The sequence below is a fragment of the Watersipora subatra genome, chromosome 2 (genome assembly GCF_963576615.1).
Source record: "Watersipora subatra chromosome 2, tzWatSuba1.1, whole genome shotgun sequence".
NCBI lineage: Eukaryota > Metazoa > Bryozoa > Gymnolaemata > Cheilostomatida > Watersiporidae > Watersipora > Watersipora subatra.
The window spans coordinates 63,140,934-63,160,961 of record NC_088709.1 but is presented as its reverse complement, the minus strand read 5'-3'; the positions used below and the strand labels follow the sequence as shown (position 1 = coordinate 63,160,961).

General features: G+C 34.9%; 1 protein-coding gene across 1 annotated transcript; it reads right to left on the bottom strand.

Moving 5' to 3' along the window:
• Positions 1–1,329: 1,329 nt before the first annotated feature.
• Positions 1,330–15,848, bottom strand: LOC137387489 (high affinity immunoglobulin epsilon receptor subunit beta-like). Its single transcript, XM_068073926.1, has 7 exons — positions 15,723–15,848; positions 9,049–9,243; positions 8,381–8,510; positions 7,031–7,087; positions 6,428–6,562; positions 5,314–5,575; positions 1,330–1,955 (listed from the first exon to the last, which is right to left on the bottom strand). The coding sequence occupies exons 1-7, from the start codon at positions 15,812–15,814 to the stop codon at positions 1,819–1,821; spliced, it is 1,008 nt and encodes a 335-aa protein (XP_067930027.1). The 5' UTR covers positions 15,815–15,848; the 3' UTR covers positions 1,330–1,818.
• Between the last annotated feature and the right edge of the window lie 4,180 nt (positions 15,849–20,028).

The window sequence follows — 20,028 nt, the reverse complement described above, 5'->3', positions numbered from 1 at the left end:
CATGCAGCTCATCACAAAAACCTCTTTTGTCTTCACATCTCTGAGCTGTGCTGGCGGCCAGATTACCTTGTAAAATAGTTACCAAGTTTCATCTGCCAACAGGCTGTGGCTATTGCCTTTCTTCTATTCAATCCCGTGAGACCTTGAAGATTAAGTCAAACACTGCTTTTTCAGCAAGTTTGTGGGACACCCTGTGTCAAACAGGAACTGGATGAATGTCTCTCCGTGTCCATGCCAAGTCAATTGTGATCCAACAGATCTTTTATTCCGCGATCCATCCTGTTTCTATGGAGTTGTCTGGCTGATTGGTTCACCTGTTTCTGCTGTTAAGAGTAACACTGTGCACCATTGTTGAGTGCAGACAAGAGCGCACCATTGTTGCAGCTCTTCATTGTTTTTGTCATTCAGACATTTTTGCTTAGGCAGTCAAGTCAGACTTATCTCTGTCCTCCATAGTTCCACCACAAAGGGAATTAACTGAGACTGTCCCATGGGCGCTGAGCCATTTGTTGTGCAGCTGTTGGACCTGCTTTATTAGCTACTGAACCAAAAGTGCAATATAGCTAAGGAATTACCTGTGGGCCGTCACCATTTCTCTAGCTAGTTTTCCTTTTAAGTACCAGACGGGTGGTTGTTGCCACTCTCGAATTTTAATTTGAGGAAACTTTGTGACAGCTCGCATTGTGCTGGTCAAAGTTAGAGTGAATACAGTCAGTTGGTGCCATTACAGACAAAGGCTGTTCGCAGTGCTGTAGAAAACCTGCTTTACTATGTTGGGTTGTTGAGGTTCAGCAGAATGCTGTAGGCATCTAAGATCGATTGCTTTATTCTGGCTAATCCTCTTAGTGCTGGCCAGTTTTCAGCCAGCCATGGTCTTGGCCGGGCTGGTCGAGCTTTCTCTCAGCCCGGTAGGATCCAGCCATTTTCTTCTCGACCTGGTTTGTCTAAGTAGTTTCTTTCTAGCCTAAAGGTGCTGTAGCCGGCCAGTTGGCTAAGTCTTTGGTCAGGTTAAAGTTGGCTAGCATCTCCTACAGTGTTTCAAGACTTTACTACCCAGTTTAACCATTTACGTACTTCAAAGTCTGTTTAAAAAACGACTTTTTGCTATCGGGAGCAGACAGAGCTGTAGCTAAGAGCAGGCAAAACGAATATTTTATTATTACTGACTGTATTTTAGAGCGGTTACTCTGTTAGATTTACAGAACATCATGTAAGCTTGGGCTAACGTTGAATGAAGCACAAATAAATAAAGGATGTAAACAGAAATGTTTGTGTTTGCATGAAAGGCTGCAGGACTAGTGCAAGAGTCATCTTCTTTTTAGGTTTCATTGTATATATATTGGTCTACAGGTCAATAACTACTGTGAATATAAAATATTCAGAACATTCAGACCAATCTGCTTCATAACGAAACAGAGCAAAGAAATTTTTTGCTCAAATGAAACATGCATTGGTTGGAGTTGCCTGATCATGCGGAGTAAACAAGCAACTCCCACACCTTTTTTAAACTTTTTGTGTTAGTAATACGGTAAGAAGTTATCTGCTCATAGAAACTTGGCAATTATATCAAGGTAACTTTTTATATATTTGTGATTGTTTCCCACTGTTAATGAAGAAAAGACAAACACAGTGAATTTAGCAGCCAAACAATGAAGTGAGGAGAAGTTAAAAAAATACGAATAAAAATATGAATTTCTCACCAGCAGACACATTGATGTACACACTGGTTAAGATTCAGTGACAATATTTTTTACTGTTGCTAATATTTGAATATAATATTTATGATAGCCTTAAAATAGCTATATCTTGCTAGACCAATTATTTAGGATTGTTGGGGTAGTTAGAAGGTTGGAAATTCTGGTTAGAAGGTGTCTGTCCAATATCATAATATGCGGGAGGCTGCTGCGGCTGGGCACTATTACCAACCGGTGGCTGTTGATGTACCAGTGTCGGAGCTAAAACAAAATAACTGTTTATTATACTGACAAGGCAATGATGAATTAGTAGTTGTCTCTCATTATCGAAGACGAGTTTCGTAACGCATCAATGTTATAAAACAGTTCAAAAGAATCATTAGAGCTTTTCAAACGATTTATTGTACACCTAGAGGTTTACGCTCTAACTTAGCTATGCAAATTCTCAAACAGCATAAAAGTAGTGTCAAACTCAACCCTTCAATTTTTATGTTTACGAATCAGAGGAAAATTTTTTTATTTTTGAATATAATTGTCTTCTCTTAAATAATGTGCATAACATATAGGTATAACTCATGTCATAGTAAGCTTATCTCTTTTGTGATTTGAGCACGCTTTGGTCCAATATTGACTTTTCTAGAGTCTGGGAAACCCCGTGATTGTTTCATCGCAAAAGTGAACTCTCATGGAAAACAGGAGTTGCCCCCATTTCCCAGATCTGAGCTGCATTAATGAAGACTAAATAGTCGGAACAGCATTTCAAGCAGCATAAATCTATATATATAGTTCTCAGAGTTTGTCATCGTCCTTATGTGTATCTGTCAGCATTACGGCTATAGATCTTAAGATCTTGGATTAAGGAATCCGTACCAAAGAGGATTTGATCTCGGACCCTACCGATCACCAGTCCAACACCTTGTCCAGTAGACCACCTAGGTTGAGTTGTGAGCATGCTGAAATAAGTCGCCATATGACAGCACATATCCAACATCTTTCCATACAGCGCAAAGTGATTGGGTAAATAAGTGATTGTCATTAGTTAGCTCACTTAAACTTTCCACTGGCAACCTGCCAGGCTAATAGCAAGCAGCTAATAGGCTACCAGGCTAATAGCAAATCTCCTTACTTCTAAGCTGATTTTTAATACCCGGGCAATGCCAAGTAGCACAGCTAGTATCTACATTGTACATATATATACATGCATATATAATATATACATCTACATGTATATGAGTATAATATGTATATATACACACAAATATAAATAATTATTTGTGAGAATATATATAAAACGTGTTCTTGAAAACATTTTCAAGAATATATTCATTCTTGATATATTTACCTTTATATCTGGATATATATAAAGTCAAACATGCATAACTCGCCCACGGATAGCTCGAACACATGGTTAACTCAAACGGTTTCTTTGGTCCGTTCCCACGTAATGATAAATTGCTATAGATAACTCGACCTCAACTCTGTTAATTCGAACAGTTTTTTGTCCAACGGCTACCGAGACGGTTGTTATCGCTTTAGAACATCACTTAATTCCAAGTCATAGAGGTAAACCTCAACTTTTCGTAAATCATAGGTATCGCTACTACCACCATCGGCAAAATATTTTTGTCAACAAACTTTCTAAAGGTTTGGTGAATTTTGATTTTTTCCAAACATCCGCTTAGTGATCGCCTTTCGGAAGCATGGAAAAGTGAGGTGACCTTCGCATAAACTTCAAGAAAAATCGGCCAAATTAATCTCGGTTGAAACCCTCAAAAGAAAAAGATGTCTTTTCTTCTGAGCATTTCAACAATGATCAAGTTTTGCCAATTTTAATCTAAAAAACGTCCTGGCAATAACGTCACCTCAAACAACAAAACAAATCTCAAGTGATAGAAAAATCTCCTAAACTTTTTGATAAAAAAGTTTTAAACTTTACTTTAGAAGCGCTTAATTTGAAACAAGCCATTTATGCTTTTGATTTCTATTATAGTTTGTATATGTGCATGTATTTACTACTAAATAAATAAATACGTGGACTTGTGACAGTGCTCTGATAACTTGTATGCTCTGATAACTTGAACACTTTTGCTCGGTTCCGTTGAGTTCGAGTTATCCATGTTTGACTGTATATATTTATATATATATATACTTGAATGAGTAGTCTTCTAAATACAGACATACTAGGAGTTATCTTCTTGGTTACACTTGGCGCTTAATCACATGATTAAACCAATGAGCCCATATCTAGCATTCCGGCACACATTTTCTTTTTAGCAAAACCGCACCTGAGTAGTGCATTGCACAAAACAAATTTTTAACTACTTTACTAACAATTTACTTCTTATTAATGTTTTTTCTATCATAATAATACATATATAAATATATATAAATAGATATATAAATATACATAAATATATATATAAATATATATATAAATATATATATATATATTTAAATATACATATATATATATGTATGCATATATAATTATATATATATATATATTATGTATATATACATATATACACACACATATAGTACATCACATCTAGTATATATATATGTATATATATATATATATATATATATATATATATATATATATATATATATATATATATATATACATATACTAGCTGTGCTACCCAGCGTTGCCCGACTAATAGAAAAGTCTTGACAGAAAATTGATTTGTATTTAACATATAGCCGCATTTGCCATTCTAACCTTCAAACTACATATCACGAGAAAAGTGTCTTTTGTCCTATAAACAATGAGAAGTAATGAGACTTGCTCGCTATTTGAATGGCACATTGCCAATGGAAGATTTGGGTACGTTTAATAAAGTGAAAAAACCTGCTATGCTATGACCCTGCGTCGTACGCAAAGCCGTTGGGTATAGGCTCCTATATAGCGACTTACATGTATATTGACAAGCTAACAATTCAATCTCTATAGTTTAGTGGGTAGGACGTAGGAGTGGGGGAATGGCAGGGTCCAAAATCGAATCTTCTTCGGTATGGAATCTTTTTCCAAGAACTTAAGATCTATAGCCGGAAGGACACACATACTTTGAGAAATATATATATATATATATATATATAGACTAGTTGTGCTACCTGGCGTTACACGGGTATTACAAAAGTCTTTGAACAGCAAATTGATTTGTATTTAACATATAACAACATTTTCCATTCTAACTTTCAAACTCCATATCATTAGACAAGGGTTTTGTTTTATAAACGATGGGAAGTAGTGAGAGTTGCTCGCTATTAGCCTCTCACACTGCCAATGGAAAAGTTGAGTACGCTTAAGGGTGTGAGCCAACAGCTTGACGTGACGTTATGCTATGACCCTGCGTCATCCGCGAAGCTGTTGGGTATTTGCTCTCATATAATGACTTATATCAAGCAACCTAGCAGCTCAGTCTCGTTGGTGTAATTTGTACGGCGTCAGACTGGTGAACGGGAGGCCGAGATCAAATCTTCTTTGGTACAGATTCCTTATTCCAAGATTTTAATAGCTATAACTGGAACGACACACATACTTTGAAAAAAAATATATAGATATACTATATATATATATATATATGTATGCTGATTTGATATTTAAAATATTTACCTGTGGGAACTTGACTAGCTGTTGTGACTTGGTAGCCACCCATGTTGACTTGATAAGCTGGAACTGTTCCAGGGTAAACCACATACTGCTGTTGAGTCTGGAGAGCAGGGGCAGCGTACTGCACATGATGGTTTGAGCGAGTTGGAAGGCAGCAACTACAGACAGCTCCACAGCAGAGTACGGCACTCCATATTGTGATTACCAATTCCGCAAGAGAGATCAGAACCAGAAAGACGTTCAAGGACAAAGCAGCATTTATTGCCTGCAAACAAGGTGAGAGTCTTTTAATTTTTAAAAAGGAATGTCAAATAAATGTTAAACAAATTAGTGTAAAGGCTAGCCAGCTTTTAATGGCCCATTCAAAAGGCGTTAACTGTTCTTATTACCTGTGCAAAGTGAATTAGGTAACGGTTTATTTTTGAAGCGCTTTAACGTCAAAAATGCTGAGAACTTCAATTTGAGCTTCCGATACAAGTTATTGCTACCTGTGAAATTCTAAAAGTTAAAGTAATCATGCCTGTTGCAGCTAATTTGTGAAGTTTTTGAAGTTTTATGCTTCAGTTGTAAAACTTTTAAGTCATCCACTATCCCAGTAACTCACACCATGGTTTATTGTTATATTTTTATGACTATAATTGTTATGGTTACTTTTGAAAATTTTAGGACGAAGTCAGTCATAAGGAATCTATGACAACTTCCAGTACTCTATGTTTGATACAATTGATGATCGCAACTTTGTGCCACCTTGGTCGGTAGTCTTGATTTTGTGGATACCGCATTTGGCATGATTTGTTTAAAATTTTCTAGTCTATTTCTCCAGGCTAGATCCTTAGTGTTAGTACTGTCATAAAAAGCTTTCATGCCAGTTTTTATTGCACGTAAGAGCTTGTATTTGTTTACAGCAGCCTGCAACCTAGTATGAGTTTTTACTTATCACTTGACTGACTGCAGAAAATAAATAAAAGTGTTCGTTAAATACTTACTAGACTGAGGACTTATACAAACACCTAGCAATGTTGGTTACTGGTGTATAGTATTTACTAATACTGGTTAGCTTTGGCTCTATCACTAGTGAGAACCACATCTAATTGTTAATTGCAACATTAACACTTACTGAGCAAGAACCGTAGTAGTAGTAACTGCCACAGCTGTAAGAGGCGTTAAGACCCACACCAGTGGATGCCATCGAAATCAGCGGTAAAAAGAATAGAGCTGAGCTGATGATGTTAAGAACCATAGTAGCAGTGATCTATAATAGAACAAAATTATTTTGTGCAAACACAAAATATCATTGCTACGTCCAATTACCATTATTGCAGCACATAAAACAATTATAAACCAAAAAACACATTGAACCAAAATAGACTTATTCGACAAATTATATCTGCTGTTGCTGTCTGACCTACTGGAGAGAGAAAGAGAAAAAGGTGTGAGTGTATTTTGACGCAATAAACTTCATTTAGTTTGATTTAGTTTGTTCTGAATTCATAACACGTCTTTGGTTTAATATATGCTCTTGTAATGTGCTTTGGTTAAAAAAACGTCAGATTTCATATTAAAATAATGTATCTATATCAACTACCACAGCCTGACCTCACTATCTGATTTATATTGGGCAAAATCATACAGGTTCATTTAGCTAAGTTTGTCTGAATATAATGATTGTTATAACATGACATCAAATCTATGTATGTTACTATTGCTACACAATACTTACCCAACCGCTAGTGTTATGCTTGACAGCACCGAGTCCAATTCCTCCAACAAGAACGAACTGTAAATAAAGTAAACATTAAAAAGCGATTCCTTTTTGTTCAATTTTAATTTACAGCTTTACAGTTCTGCAAGAGCAAATACCATAATCAAATGTTGGCCTACTTTTATGCTTATCCTAGTTTTTGATATTCAGGGTTTCAGATATGGCATATAACACAGCTCTATGTGTAGCTAAAGAAACAAACACTAATTCGTTGACTTTAGTATTGAAGCCTACAGTAATTAGAGCTTCTGTTTAGCTGTTCTTTAAGTAGATGATTTTATTTAAAAACAAAGCTATAACTGATAACTATTCCGCTTTCTTTCACTATCGCTAGTCAGAAATTGACACAACAGTAAATTAATGAGATCCTAACTGATACTTATTGCATCACCAACAGATTAGTGTGTCATACCGTGTCAGTACAGACTGTTTCAAAAAAGAAAACAATGTTTGATACATGATCATATTGCTACAAAAGTTACAGCTATATTTTTGTTAAACCTGTTGTGACAAAGTAAGCTATATGACCTGGTAGGCTATGTTATATGGTAGACTATGTAATATGGTAGACTATGCAATATGGTAGACTGTGTGATATGGTAGACTATGTGATATGGTAGACTTTTTGACACAGTAGACTATGTGATATAATAGAGTATGCGGTATGGTAGACAATGTGATATGGTAGATTATGTGACACAGTAGGCGGTGTGACATGGTTGACTGTGTGACGCAGTAGGCTATGTGACACAACAGGCTATGTGACACAGTAGGCTATGTGAAACAGTAGGCTATGTGACACAGCAGGCTATGTGACACAGTAGGCTATGTGACACAGTAGGCTATGTGACATAGTAGGCTATGTAACAAGCTCCTTCTCATCTTGTTAGCTATCAATCTTTATTTCTGATGCTCAGGTTGTATCTGGGTTTTTCTGACTTTTTTGACTAATATGCCAGTAAATAATATGCTAATATAAACTAATAACTCATAGACTCATTGATTGGTTCATTGAAAAGATTGAGCTTGCCTAATGTAACATCAAACCGCAAACTTAAGTTTTCTGCTAACAACAGAATCATTTAAAAATCTGTTCCATTCCCTACTGCTACTAACTAGCTTACCAACTAAAGTTACAATAATATTACTATTGTCTACATATATGTGTATCCCGATTTTGTTTTTCTTTTGCAAAGTAACACATTTCTAGACCAGATATAATTGTGTTGTTTTTATGGTTAGCGTCATGAGCAAACAACTTTTGTGCATATAAAGGTTGTAAAGTTATCATGGTTCATGATTACTCACGTAGACTCCACTCCAAATGCCATAGCCACTGATGGAGAGCCAGCCAGTATACGTGCCGAGTTCAACAGGTATGAGAATGATTCCAAATAGAATACAAAGTGCTCCCATTACTACTTGAGTGATTGACAACCTATAACAGAAATACTTGCTTTTACATTGTCAAAATAGAAAAATTCGTAAATCATGAGCTTTAAAATATATGTATCATGTACAATATTTTTGCGAGTGAATAATGAATTAACTTTTCAAAACTGTAGCAAACTACCAATCGTTGTGTGACAATTGTAGTTAGTTCATTAGAAGCCTTTTACTCGTTTACCCTTGGCAAATTTTTTCAAATTGTTTTCTGTATTCTCTTCTATTTTTCACAAGCAGAAAATGATTGAAGCTGTAAGTCATAATCTCTGCATTTTGATGCCTTTCTATTATGGACACATTTACTAATAACCAGATATGGCACTGATTTAGATTTCTGAAATCACAAAATCTAAACTCATAAATAAAGCCGAAATATTTGAATGTGATTATTAAAATTATTTCATTTATATAGACATACAGCTACTTTAAAAAACAAATCATTTTTGTTATCTCATATATCTGATGCATTTACTAATCACCTACCAGGATATACCTTCGTATTAAATTAAACTACCGAACAATTTGCTCACCCCTTCAACTGTTTTAGGGCTGTTGCTCTCAGTTTATAACCTTCTCCTGGAGGATTCTGTGTTACAATTGTAACACCAGGCTGTGCAGCATACTGTGGCTGTAGGAGCTGTTGTGGTGGTTGCTGTAGTGGTTGTTGTGGCTGCTGCATTTGAGGTGGTTGCTCCATTGTGATTATTAGAGGCTCAGAAGTAACACTGGTAAAGTAAAATAGCATTAAACTCAGTGCTTTATTTGTGTTTTGTCTATTTTTCTCTTTTCTGTGTATTTGTTTTTATCATTTTTTATTTTGATATTATAGTAGCACACCATAAAATTTTAATTCTATTTAACTATTGCAATGAGATGAAATTAAAGTTGGTGTCGGGCTTTTTAAAGACAACAGAGTTATTTGAGTTAAATTAGTAAATGGACAGAACTACATTCAACTTGCATGCAGTTCAGATAAACAGGTTGGTTATTTGGTAAGTAAAGTTCAGGTCAAAGCTTTTTAAGGTAAAACATACTAATTCATTTCAGTATTTTTGATAAGATTTTTGAAAATGCTACGTAGCAAGTCTTATAAAACATATGTATATGTATACTAGAAAATCTCCGGCATTGCCCGAGTATTAAAATTCAGCTTATAAACAATGAGAGGTAATGTATAGTTGCCTGCCACTTGCTATTAGCCTAGCACCTTGCCATTGACTAATAGGGGTAGGCTTACTAATGATAGCTAATTATTTGCTCTAACGATTGAGCACGCATTAAATTACTGAGATATTATTATAGTTATCAAGATATACTATCTTCAAAGTATTAACAATTTTTTAATGTGTGAAACTGGGCTGTATCTCAGTACCTGTCTCAAGATGGCCTTATTTTGTGCAATGTTAATGAATGGCCATTTCATTATGAAACAAACAATAAATCAAAACAGCTCAAATAACTAAATTTGTTGTTGGCAGACTTGAAAATTGAGCTGTATAAGCATTGGAGAGCTAGTAAGTATAAAAAAGACTGTTAAAAATTGCAAAGACCATTTTTACTTTGCCTAAGTTCATTGTTTGCCGGCCATCTTGTATATTTAGTGTAATACTGAAGCCTGGGCTATAAATTAGCAGCTTTCTTGCAGGCGCCATTTACTCATCTGACAAATTTATAGATTGTCTTTAAAAGCCAACAATGGCTAGTTGAACAATCACAATAAGGGTTCAGTCGTGTGGTCTGTTGTGGTACTATCCAAATATCAATAATATACATTGTATAATAAGAATGATATAGTATAACAAACACTTACTAAACCAAGGGTAAACATGAATAAGGTTTAGTTAGTTTTAAATCACTCCTTAGTCTCAGAAATTGATCATGGCATATCTTATTGGCAGTCAAACAAACCAGCGATGCAAAAGCACTGTTTGTAGGTAATCAATAACCCAAAACTTTTTCACGAATGTTGCCCAATGGCTTATTATTTATCAATTCTCTATTGTAATATAAAACTTTGATATTGTGCTTTTGATAAGCTTACATTCTTTGGAGCATACTGGGCTAGGAGTAGGTCTGTAGTCAGCAAGCCTGATAGTTTTTACTAAAATGCTTATACTTATAACATATATATTGTAACCTACCTGTCTTACTGCTTATACTTGTAACATATATATTGTAACCTACCTGTCTCACTGCTTATACTTGTAACGGATATAATCCCACGACCAAATGAGCGGAGCGAAGTTTGAGAGTTTTTATTATTAGGAAGCTAGTGAACTGGCTTCCTATTACTGCTTATACTTGTAACATATATATTGTTACACTCGCACTTGTTTTATCTTATCAACTTGTCATCCCAATGTTTATATTTTTACATACGACATGCTGTACTTTGGCAACTAAACTGGTTGTCTTTATCTTTTGCTAGGTGATGTAGTAGCATGTAAAATTTAATTTTAGACCCAGAAGAAACAGAAAATTGTAAAGAGTCAATGATTAAACCTGTTCAACCCTCACCTATCATTTTTAACGTACAATACCTCGTTTTTAAACAACCATCATTTGCTAATATAGATTCGGAATATCTACCGCTATGATTAGTTTAAAAAGTTTCTGTTTTGGTCTCTACTTGTTTGAAATTCCGTCAAAACATTTTTGACTGTTGTACTAAAACTAAAGCTCTCATTATTGAAACTAGTTCTTATTAACTTCTGTGTTAATCTTTATTAGTTGTGGCTGTTTTTCCCTCTCCAGAAAAAAACTAACGTGACAATCTAAGCTCAGTGTTTGCTGGACCATAGACAAAACTATTATTGAAAAGTTGAGCAGATGCCACAGGCCCTCTACTTTGGCTGCCGTGCCAAACACTTTATCAAATAGAGCTCATGGCTTATAAAGTCAAATTTAGTTTAACTCAAAAACCAACTTTCATCTTTGAGAGCTAAGGTGAACTTATGTTTTTTAAAATAACTTCGAAATTATACAACAGGATAAGGTTTACACATTTAGAGCTCAGTAAAAATGAATACTTATTAACTGGTAGAAGTTTGTCACACTTAGCCTTTGCTTTATCTCTATTAAAAGTGTGAGATTGAGATCAGTTTTATCAGGACAGTTGATGTAATTTATCACATTACATAAAAAATGTCGTGCGAGTTTAATAGCAGGCCACAAGTGAGGCTGGCACCAACAATCACCAACACTGAAGGTTTCTCTTACTAGCTATAGTCATTGATTGACTATTTCTTTTGTAAAGGCAGAGAGCATTTCAATAGAGTTAACAATGCATGACTAAATGTTATTCACAGAAAATAACTCCAAGCTTGTCTTAATGTAAGTTTCAATTGCTCTTTGCTTGCGTACTGCTATTAATAAATATTGTTCATGCCTACTACAAAGGAAGAAATAGAGGCAATTCAAAGAGCTGAAGGCACACAAAAGAAAACATTCAAATGTTCTTTCATCAATAAACTTGTCTATTGTGAATGTCTATCATTACATGCATATATGGCATGATGAATCTTTTCAAAGGTGCTGTCACCGGGTCAGTCAGTAGGAAGCTATATGAATACAAACAGGTCTTCAGCAATAATTCACAAGAAAAATACTCATGTTGGCTATCAAGTATCACATGTTAATAGAAATACATACTAATTGAGAGTTTGTAGCGATTACTCTTATACTGGTTTTACTCTGTAATAAAAAGGCTAATAATAACACGCAGAGTGGTATGTGTGTTTTCAACTACGTTATAGCGACATATGAATGAATCTATCAATCTCACTTAGCTTAATTGGTAAGATATTTGCCTGGTGAATGGGAGGTTCCAAGATCAACTCCATTATGAGACGAATATTTCATTTCTAAGTTTTAATAGGACAAACTAACTTTGAGACTGATATATATATATATATATATATATAAGTTATATTTATACACGCTAGTAAAAAAAGTGCTCAATGTTTAGAGTAAAAACAGAGCTGATATAAAACTATGTGTACTAAAAAACTACAAGTTTAGTAAAAACATTATATTACTTAAAGTTTCGTGCGGTAGGTTTCGTGCGGCAAGCCTACCGCACGAAACTTTAAGTAATGTAATGTTTTTACTAAACTTGTAGTTTTTTAGTACACATAGTTTTATATATATATATATTATATACATATATATACATACATCTATATATATTATATATATATCTATTAATATATACATAATATATATATTAATTTATATATCAATTAACTAAAAGCAGGTGCAAAAGCATATAAAAAGAGAACTCTACACTAAAAACCTAAAAGATAATTAGTGGGGTATGAAATATTTGAAAAATTGTTACGAAGAAAGTAAACTTTTAGTATTTGCGTTACGCAAAAACGCAAATACTAAAAGTTTACTTTCTTCGTAACATTTTTTCACATATATATATATTATATATATATATATATATACAGTGTCTGAAGTGAAGCGAGATTTTTGGGAGTACTCTGTCATGCCAGGAGGGTAGTGTCCAGGGCCAACAGCCCTGCACCCCACTCACAGGGTGAATCTGAGAGGAGCGCTGCGCCCTCTCAGTAGAGGGGGTGCGGGGGTACTCCCCCAAAATCTTTTTTTAGCATGAATGCCCCTAAATTATGCTGTTTTCCATAACTTAAAACCCTGTGTTGTGTTCAGTAAGAAATTAAAAGCGGGCTTAGCTGCACAACCTGTGTGCTCTATGACTATGGAGACTCCAGGTTGTGATGTGAGTGAGTAAAGAAACCCTATGGACAATCAACACAGACCCCAAACACAAGACAGTCCCATCTCCAAGCCACCATGAATATTATTATATGATAAGCTCAGTCACTCACTAGTTTTTTTAAAAACAGACTCTAAATTCATGACAGTCACTAATTTTACTCACCTTTAAAGAAGTTATATATTGGCCCATGCTGTTTCATTATGAATTGAAAGAAACAAAAAACCTAGTGTAATAAGCAAGAATAACAAGAGAAAAAAAAACACAAGAGAAGAATCCAAGCAATGATTAATCTTAAGCTATTCGAGGATTCCACAAGGTGGCCGACTTAGTGTCCCGTCGATTGTGTCAGTTGATAGAAAACTGATCGGTTCTCAGGTTTTTAACAAAACAATCTAGTTGATCCGCTATAATAGCAAAAAAACTGACTGAAGAAATTAAAGATCAGTAGCGTAATTCTTTCGTCCCGAAAACTCGAATTGTTTTCAGTGTAATGAACTTGAGCTAATATAAGTTTGGGAAGAAATGGAAAAAACATTGTGTGAATATTTCACTTCATTCTGGTTTTACCGCATTTAATAAGATATGAGCAACCTTATATGAGGGGGTACGCATCCTAGGGAGTACTCCCACTAATTCTTCTTAGGGGTACGCCGTACCCCTGCGTACCCCCCATTTCGAACACTGTATATATACATATATATATATACATGTATATATATACATACATGTTTATATATATATATACATGTATATATATATATACATGTATATATATATACATGTATATATATACATGTATATATATATATACATACATGTATATATATACATACACGTTTATATATACATACACGTTTATATATATATATATATATATATATATATATATATATATATATATATATATATATATATATATATATATATATATATATATATATATATATATATATATATATATAGATGTACAGCTACTTGTGATAGTTTTATTTCTGATCAATTTAATCTGCATGAAAAACATTGAAGCTTCTTTCTGTCAGCTACTTCACCATTTAAGAGGCTTTTATAAAGCTAACTGTTTTAGCCTTAACTTACACAGTTGAGACTCCCATAATGATCTTTAAGGAACTTGCATACAGGTGGCAGCATTTAAACTGAATTATTTGCTTTGTAGGGCCTCCCAAACCTTAGACCAAGCTCTAAATACAGCCAGTTCTAAAGGATTAGATTGTCTATAAAACATTGATTGCTGTTTGTCGCACCAAGCAGCTGCAATGATAACCTAATATTAGAACTAGCTCAAACTAGTTGGAGCTATCTGTGATAAAAAACAAAAGAAATTTTGTCTAAAAGTTAGCATTTTAAAACAAGTAAATCACTTCATATTTTTACATAGATAAAGTATATTAGGAGAAAGTAACTTTTAATTACTGGTCACTAGCTAGTTTTTAAATCACCGTTTTTAAGTAATTTTAGTGTTTTGCAAAATGGCTAAGAAAACCACAACTCCCTGTCTAGATTTTGATCTAGTTCAATTTTATATGGGTGCACCTTTAATTGGCTAGCTAATATATAGAGCTTCTTCACTTGGGGGCAATCAAAGTTGCAGATCCTGGATTTCTGTTGTCTCTGCTTAAACACTTTGACTGAATAATGAAAGGATTTATTAGCAAATGAATGTAGGCTAGCTACTGACTTTAAAATGATCAACACTTGACCTGAGATCTAATTATTACTTGTTGATCCCGTGTTGCTTACAAAAGTGCTTTGGTAAAAAAAGTAAGGAAGCGTGAATCATCTGTAGCACTGCTTGTGTCAGACAGTTTCTAGTCTGAACGATTGCAATTTGTAATTATCTTTTGCAATAATTTGGTTCTAATATACTAGTAAATGTAATCTAAGATGTATCGAAGCCTAAAGGGTGGTACTATCACTTTGGTTTTCATCATCCAAACGAGATTAGAGGATGGAAGAGTAGTGATAGATTGTTATTGAACGAGAGTAAATTCCAAAAGAGCTTGAAACTGATTACCCTCCAATAGGAATCTTTTAGTACCGCCTGACACCTAGTTTGTGTGTATTGTACTATAATTCCTACTTTGTTGTCAACCGTAAACAATGTTATCGCTACTGAAACAATGAATGCCATGTCAAAGCTATTGCTGGTGCTGGCCACAGTGCGAACGCAGGTAAATATGCAAATAACTAGGTTTTTCCGAAGTTGTGTGTAAGCCTTTCAACATAGAATATGCATAAATCTAATAGAAAATGCCATTCAGCACACACTGAGTTATCAAAGCTTACTCAGTGTTTAATTTACAAGCATTAAAGGAAGCCTACAATACACTTACTAGTAGCTTTAAGTCTTTATAAACTTATGCAAATGTAAGTAAACATTAACTAGCTACCTAGTACACACAGCTGCTTTAGTTGGCTGAAATAAAATTGGCCTACACTCACCTCTCTTGGCTGTATTCAGATCTCTCTATGGCTGAGTAGCAAATGAATGGACTGATTTGATCCGCTATGAAATAATCAATACTCGACGTCATATTTTTATTATAAGGTCATTGCATGGAAGTTCACACTTGATTGCACAAGCTGTAATGAATTGTGAATAACTACTTGTTTTGCTAGAGCTTGTTTATATTTGCTCTCTGAAAAGCGCTATTAGCCTATTACTGATGCTGAGATAAGTTACAGTTGACATTTTATTAAATGAAGAGCCCTGCTAGTTGTATGGGAATGATTTAGTGTGCCCTAAAGTGTTATAGTAAAAAACAACAACTCTAAGGAACAGTTTCTCACCTGCCTCTTAGGCCATTTACTCTGATGTTCAACACTGTCATTTGTAACACATCCTACAGAAAAGACTACACTCGCCAAATTAGGGAAACAACCTATAAATATTGTACTCTGGTTTACATAAATGCCTGTCACATTTTGGGACTAGTTATCACGTAGAGAAGATAATCAATCAGCAGCATGAAGTGGAGTGAACTAGTAGCAGCTGATATTAAACACTGGTAGTTTAAAGACTTGACCAGAATTTTCTTGAATAAAGTGCATAACGCTTGATCCTTGCCAGAGGTGAGTGTTTGAGGCTTTTAATAAGCTGAATTAGTTTTAAGTATAACAAAGAGCTTTGCCATGATCAACTCCTCACACCAACTCACACAGCGCAACACTAACAGCTTGAACAAAGGATAATTACTTAAGGCTGGTTGGCACTAAATTGCCATAAGTAGGAGTTGTCATCTCCACGATAATTTGTCGAGTAGGTGGGTCGTAAACCGATGGTATTGTCAAAGAATCATGGATACACTGAGAAAAATTACAGCTGCCAAATTTCCTGACGGCTCTCTGAGCATCAACGACAGCCTACCCGATGTGCACCACTTTGGCGATGGTTGTTGATCATCACGGATTGCTTGATCTATATATTTTCATGACCATTACTGCGAGTCTAGTATATCACTGTTTCTGTGACTGCATTGTGTAATGGGAACCCTATATCATAAACTATTCACTGGTGTAAACCCGGATGGGTTTGTGATAGTGCTAGCATTGTTATTGCACATAATCACCTAAGTATTGAGTGATTAACACAAACATTCAGCTATATAGTCCTAAACTAGCTTTAAGGCCCATTCACACTATTGCTCAAATCGGCGATTAGCATTGGGTGATGGACTGCGATAACATCGTTTTTGGATGAGTGATCAACGCAATCGCTAGTAGCAATGATGCGATAGACTTTGAACATGTTGAACGTTGAAACCGGTGATCGCAACTACCTGCATATTGATTGGCTGTTTGTGGACGACATCGAATCCAATTTTAACATTTGCGAAGACCAATGTCAATGTCATTTGGCAGGGAATGACGAGTAAGTATGCACGCGGCGAGTTAATAATAAGCTTTGTTAAAGATTACCCGTGTTTATATGACTTTAGTTCACCTTCTTATAAAAAATCCAAAAGCATGAAGATTAATGCTTTTAATCAGAGAGTTGCATAGATGAGCAAGCAGCTCAGCAAACCTGAAAATGGTTAGTATACAAGTCTTGTCTGCAAGTATTGCTTTCATCAGATAATATATAAAATCATTAAATATTTTATTTTGAGTTTGGGCTGTTGCACGAAGCATATAAAGTACCTTTGTAGGATTTCTTATGATACCCCAATACTTACTTTTATTCATGTTTATAATGTTTTGCAGGTATTGGTATCCAAAAGCGTTAGAAAGATATAAGATATACGTTTTCCTTGTACATGCACAAAGAAGAAAATGCCAAAAAGAGTGGTAGCGGGCGAGCACCAATAATAACATGGCTACTATGGGAGCATTTTCAGTGGTTATGGAGTTACAACAAAAACGATGGTAAGTTAATTTATTGTTAATTTTTTTATAAGTTTCACTTTATAAAATTGTGGCCATTGTTTGTATTTCAATTGTTTTTCAGCTTGATTATCGGACACAGAGTAACTACCAATCAGTAATGTCGAATGCAATCGAGGACCCTCTGCTTTGAAGCAGCTATAATGGAGAGCGTTGAGTGCTCTTTTACCTCAGCCTTCTCAAGCAGCCCTCCTGCTGCTTCACCTGCACCTTCATATTCAATTGCACAAACACCAACGGTGCATGATATGCCACCGACTAAAATAAGGAGGACTGCAGAAAATACCGAAGATTCATTCCAGTAAGCATACGTAAAACACTAAAAGTTGTGAAGTATGAATAATTTATGGGATCCTTGTATCTAAACTCGAACTCACATGCACATTCCTGTCCAATTTCACAGAATGCAATTTTAAACAATTTCTAAGAGAGTCCAAGAAAGGATTGCACGAAAAGAACAAGAAAAGGACATTAATAATCACTTCAGAATGGAGGTTGCAGGATGCTTCAGAAAATGACACCATCAAAAGCTCTCAGGACAAAAATAAAAATGATGGAAGTTATAGCAAATGAAGGCGTTGACGAAGGAGATGATGAAGCACCTCCAGCTTCATATTTAGATACGCTGAACTCTAACTAGATTATTATATATCTTATATTTTATATACATTTGTATTTGGGCATGTTTATGAATAATGATGCGACACTTAGAGTTATTTTACGCCAGCTACACATGCACATTTGCTCCCATTAAAAAATCCTCTTAATTAATCGATGCCGTATTTTTTTGGCTTTCAGATAATATAAAATTTTCTGTTTTCAGAATAGTAATTCCGGAGCTATGAAGTGCAACATGCGTAAATGATGGGACATTTGTGATGGGACAATTTTATATTATCTGAAAGCCAAGAAAATACTGCATCAATTAATTAAAAGGATTTTTTAATGGGAGCAAATGTGCATGTTTAGTTGGCATCGAATAACTCTGAATACCCCATCATTATTTATGAACACGCCCATTTATTCAAGCGGTCAACTATATAATAAAAAATCATTTTTAGAAGCTACACAGATATAAAATATTCACTGTCTAATCTGTACGGTTTAAAACATGATGCTCTTGATAATCAAGCCCGCCGCGGTTGCAATTGAAGTAATGCATAAAATGCTTCCTCATGTCGACAACATAAGTTGCTGAAGTTCTAGATGCGGGTTGTATAGCTTCATTTAAAGGTCTTACAGAAAAATTTTCTACAGGCCTAGCTCGTCATCTGTGTCAGAGTATCCTGCTGGCATATAATATGCTGGTTCACGACACTGCAGCAGATTGTGCAACACGCACAGAGCAAACATGATGGTAGATACTCTCTGGGTGTCCTATTATTGTCCGCTGAAAAACATGCCATCTAAATTTCAGTACAACTAAAACATTACAGCATACCTTGTGAAATAATTATATTTTAAGTTAGTAACCTAATTTTTTCCAAAATCCCACCACAAATTTTAGGTGATGAAAACTAGTTTACCGAAAGCATTTTCAATTGTTCGCCGAGCTCGAGAGAGTCTGTAATTGTAAAAACGTTGTTGATTAGTTATTACGCGTCAAGCCATGTTCTCAATGGGAAACCTTCATCACCAACAAAGCAATATGACAGTGCATTTGAGTATCCTTCGATGTGTTCATCTCCAGGTATTGCCATAGTACCTGCGCATTGACACAAATACTGAACAATTAGGATATATTAATTATATTAGCAAACATGTATTCGAGGTTACCAATTAAACATTACTGCACATCGCTATCTATGTAACTTAATATATCATTTTCACATTTTCTATCATACCGTGTTTTATATACTTGCCGTTCATAAGAGCAGTCCCAAAAGAACACGCTTCGAAAACACCAGCATCGCTCCACCGTCCAGCCTGTCCTACATCAACGAACGTAAATTTCAAATTAGCGTCACACGCTGCCATTAAGTTGAGAGAGTGAAACCTTTATAATTGTAATATTCTGAGCTAGCTGCTGGTAGACATTGCATTCTGATGCATTTGCCATCAATGGCTCCTAAGCAGTAGAAGAAGTTCAAATGTTCCTCAAACCTGAAATAGAAGCAGATCAACCCTCCCAGTTATACTTTTTAATAATAACTTTAGTTATATTTTTCTAATAATAATTTTAAGTTTAACATTAATTATTGTCACTTACTCACCCTTTGGCTATTCTTTTCTAATTATCAAATGTTTGAGGAGGTTTCAGGTATGGCGACGTTAGGACATCCCACAGGGCATTGCTTACGGTTCATGCTTACGGTTGATTTGCTGATCCTCCAATGATGCTTAATCAAGTTAAATAAGCAGCTTT

Excerpts from the sequence above, each read along its gene's own strand:
- LOC137387489 (XM_068073926.1), bottom strand. The coding sequence starts at position 15,814 with ATGACGTCGAGTATTGATTATTTCATAGCGGATCAAATCAGTCCATTC. Across the intron at positions 8,511-9,048 it reads GCCCTAAAACAGTTGAAGGG|GTTGTCAATCACTCAAGTAG; the intron begins GTGAGCAAATTG and ends TTTCTGTTATAG. Across the intron at positions 6,563-7,030 it reads AGCATAACACTAGCGGTTGG|ATCACTGCTACTATGGTTCT; the intron begins GTAAGTATTGTG and ends GTTCTATTATAG.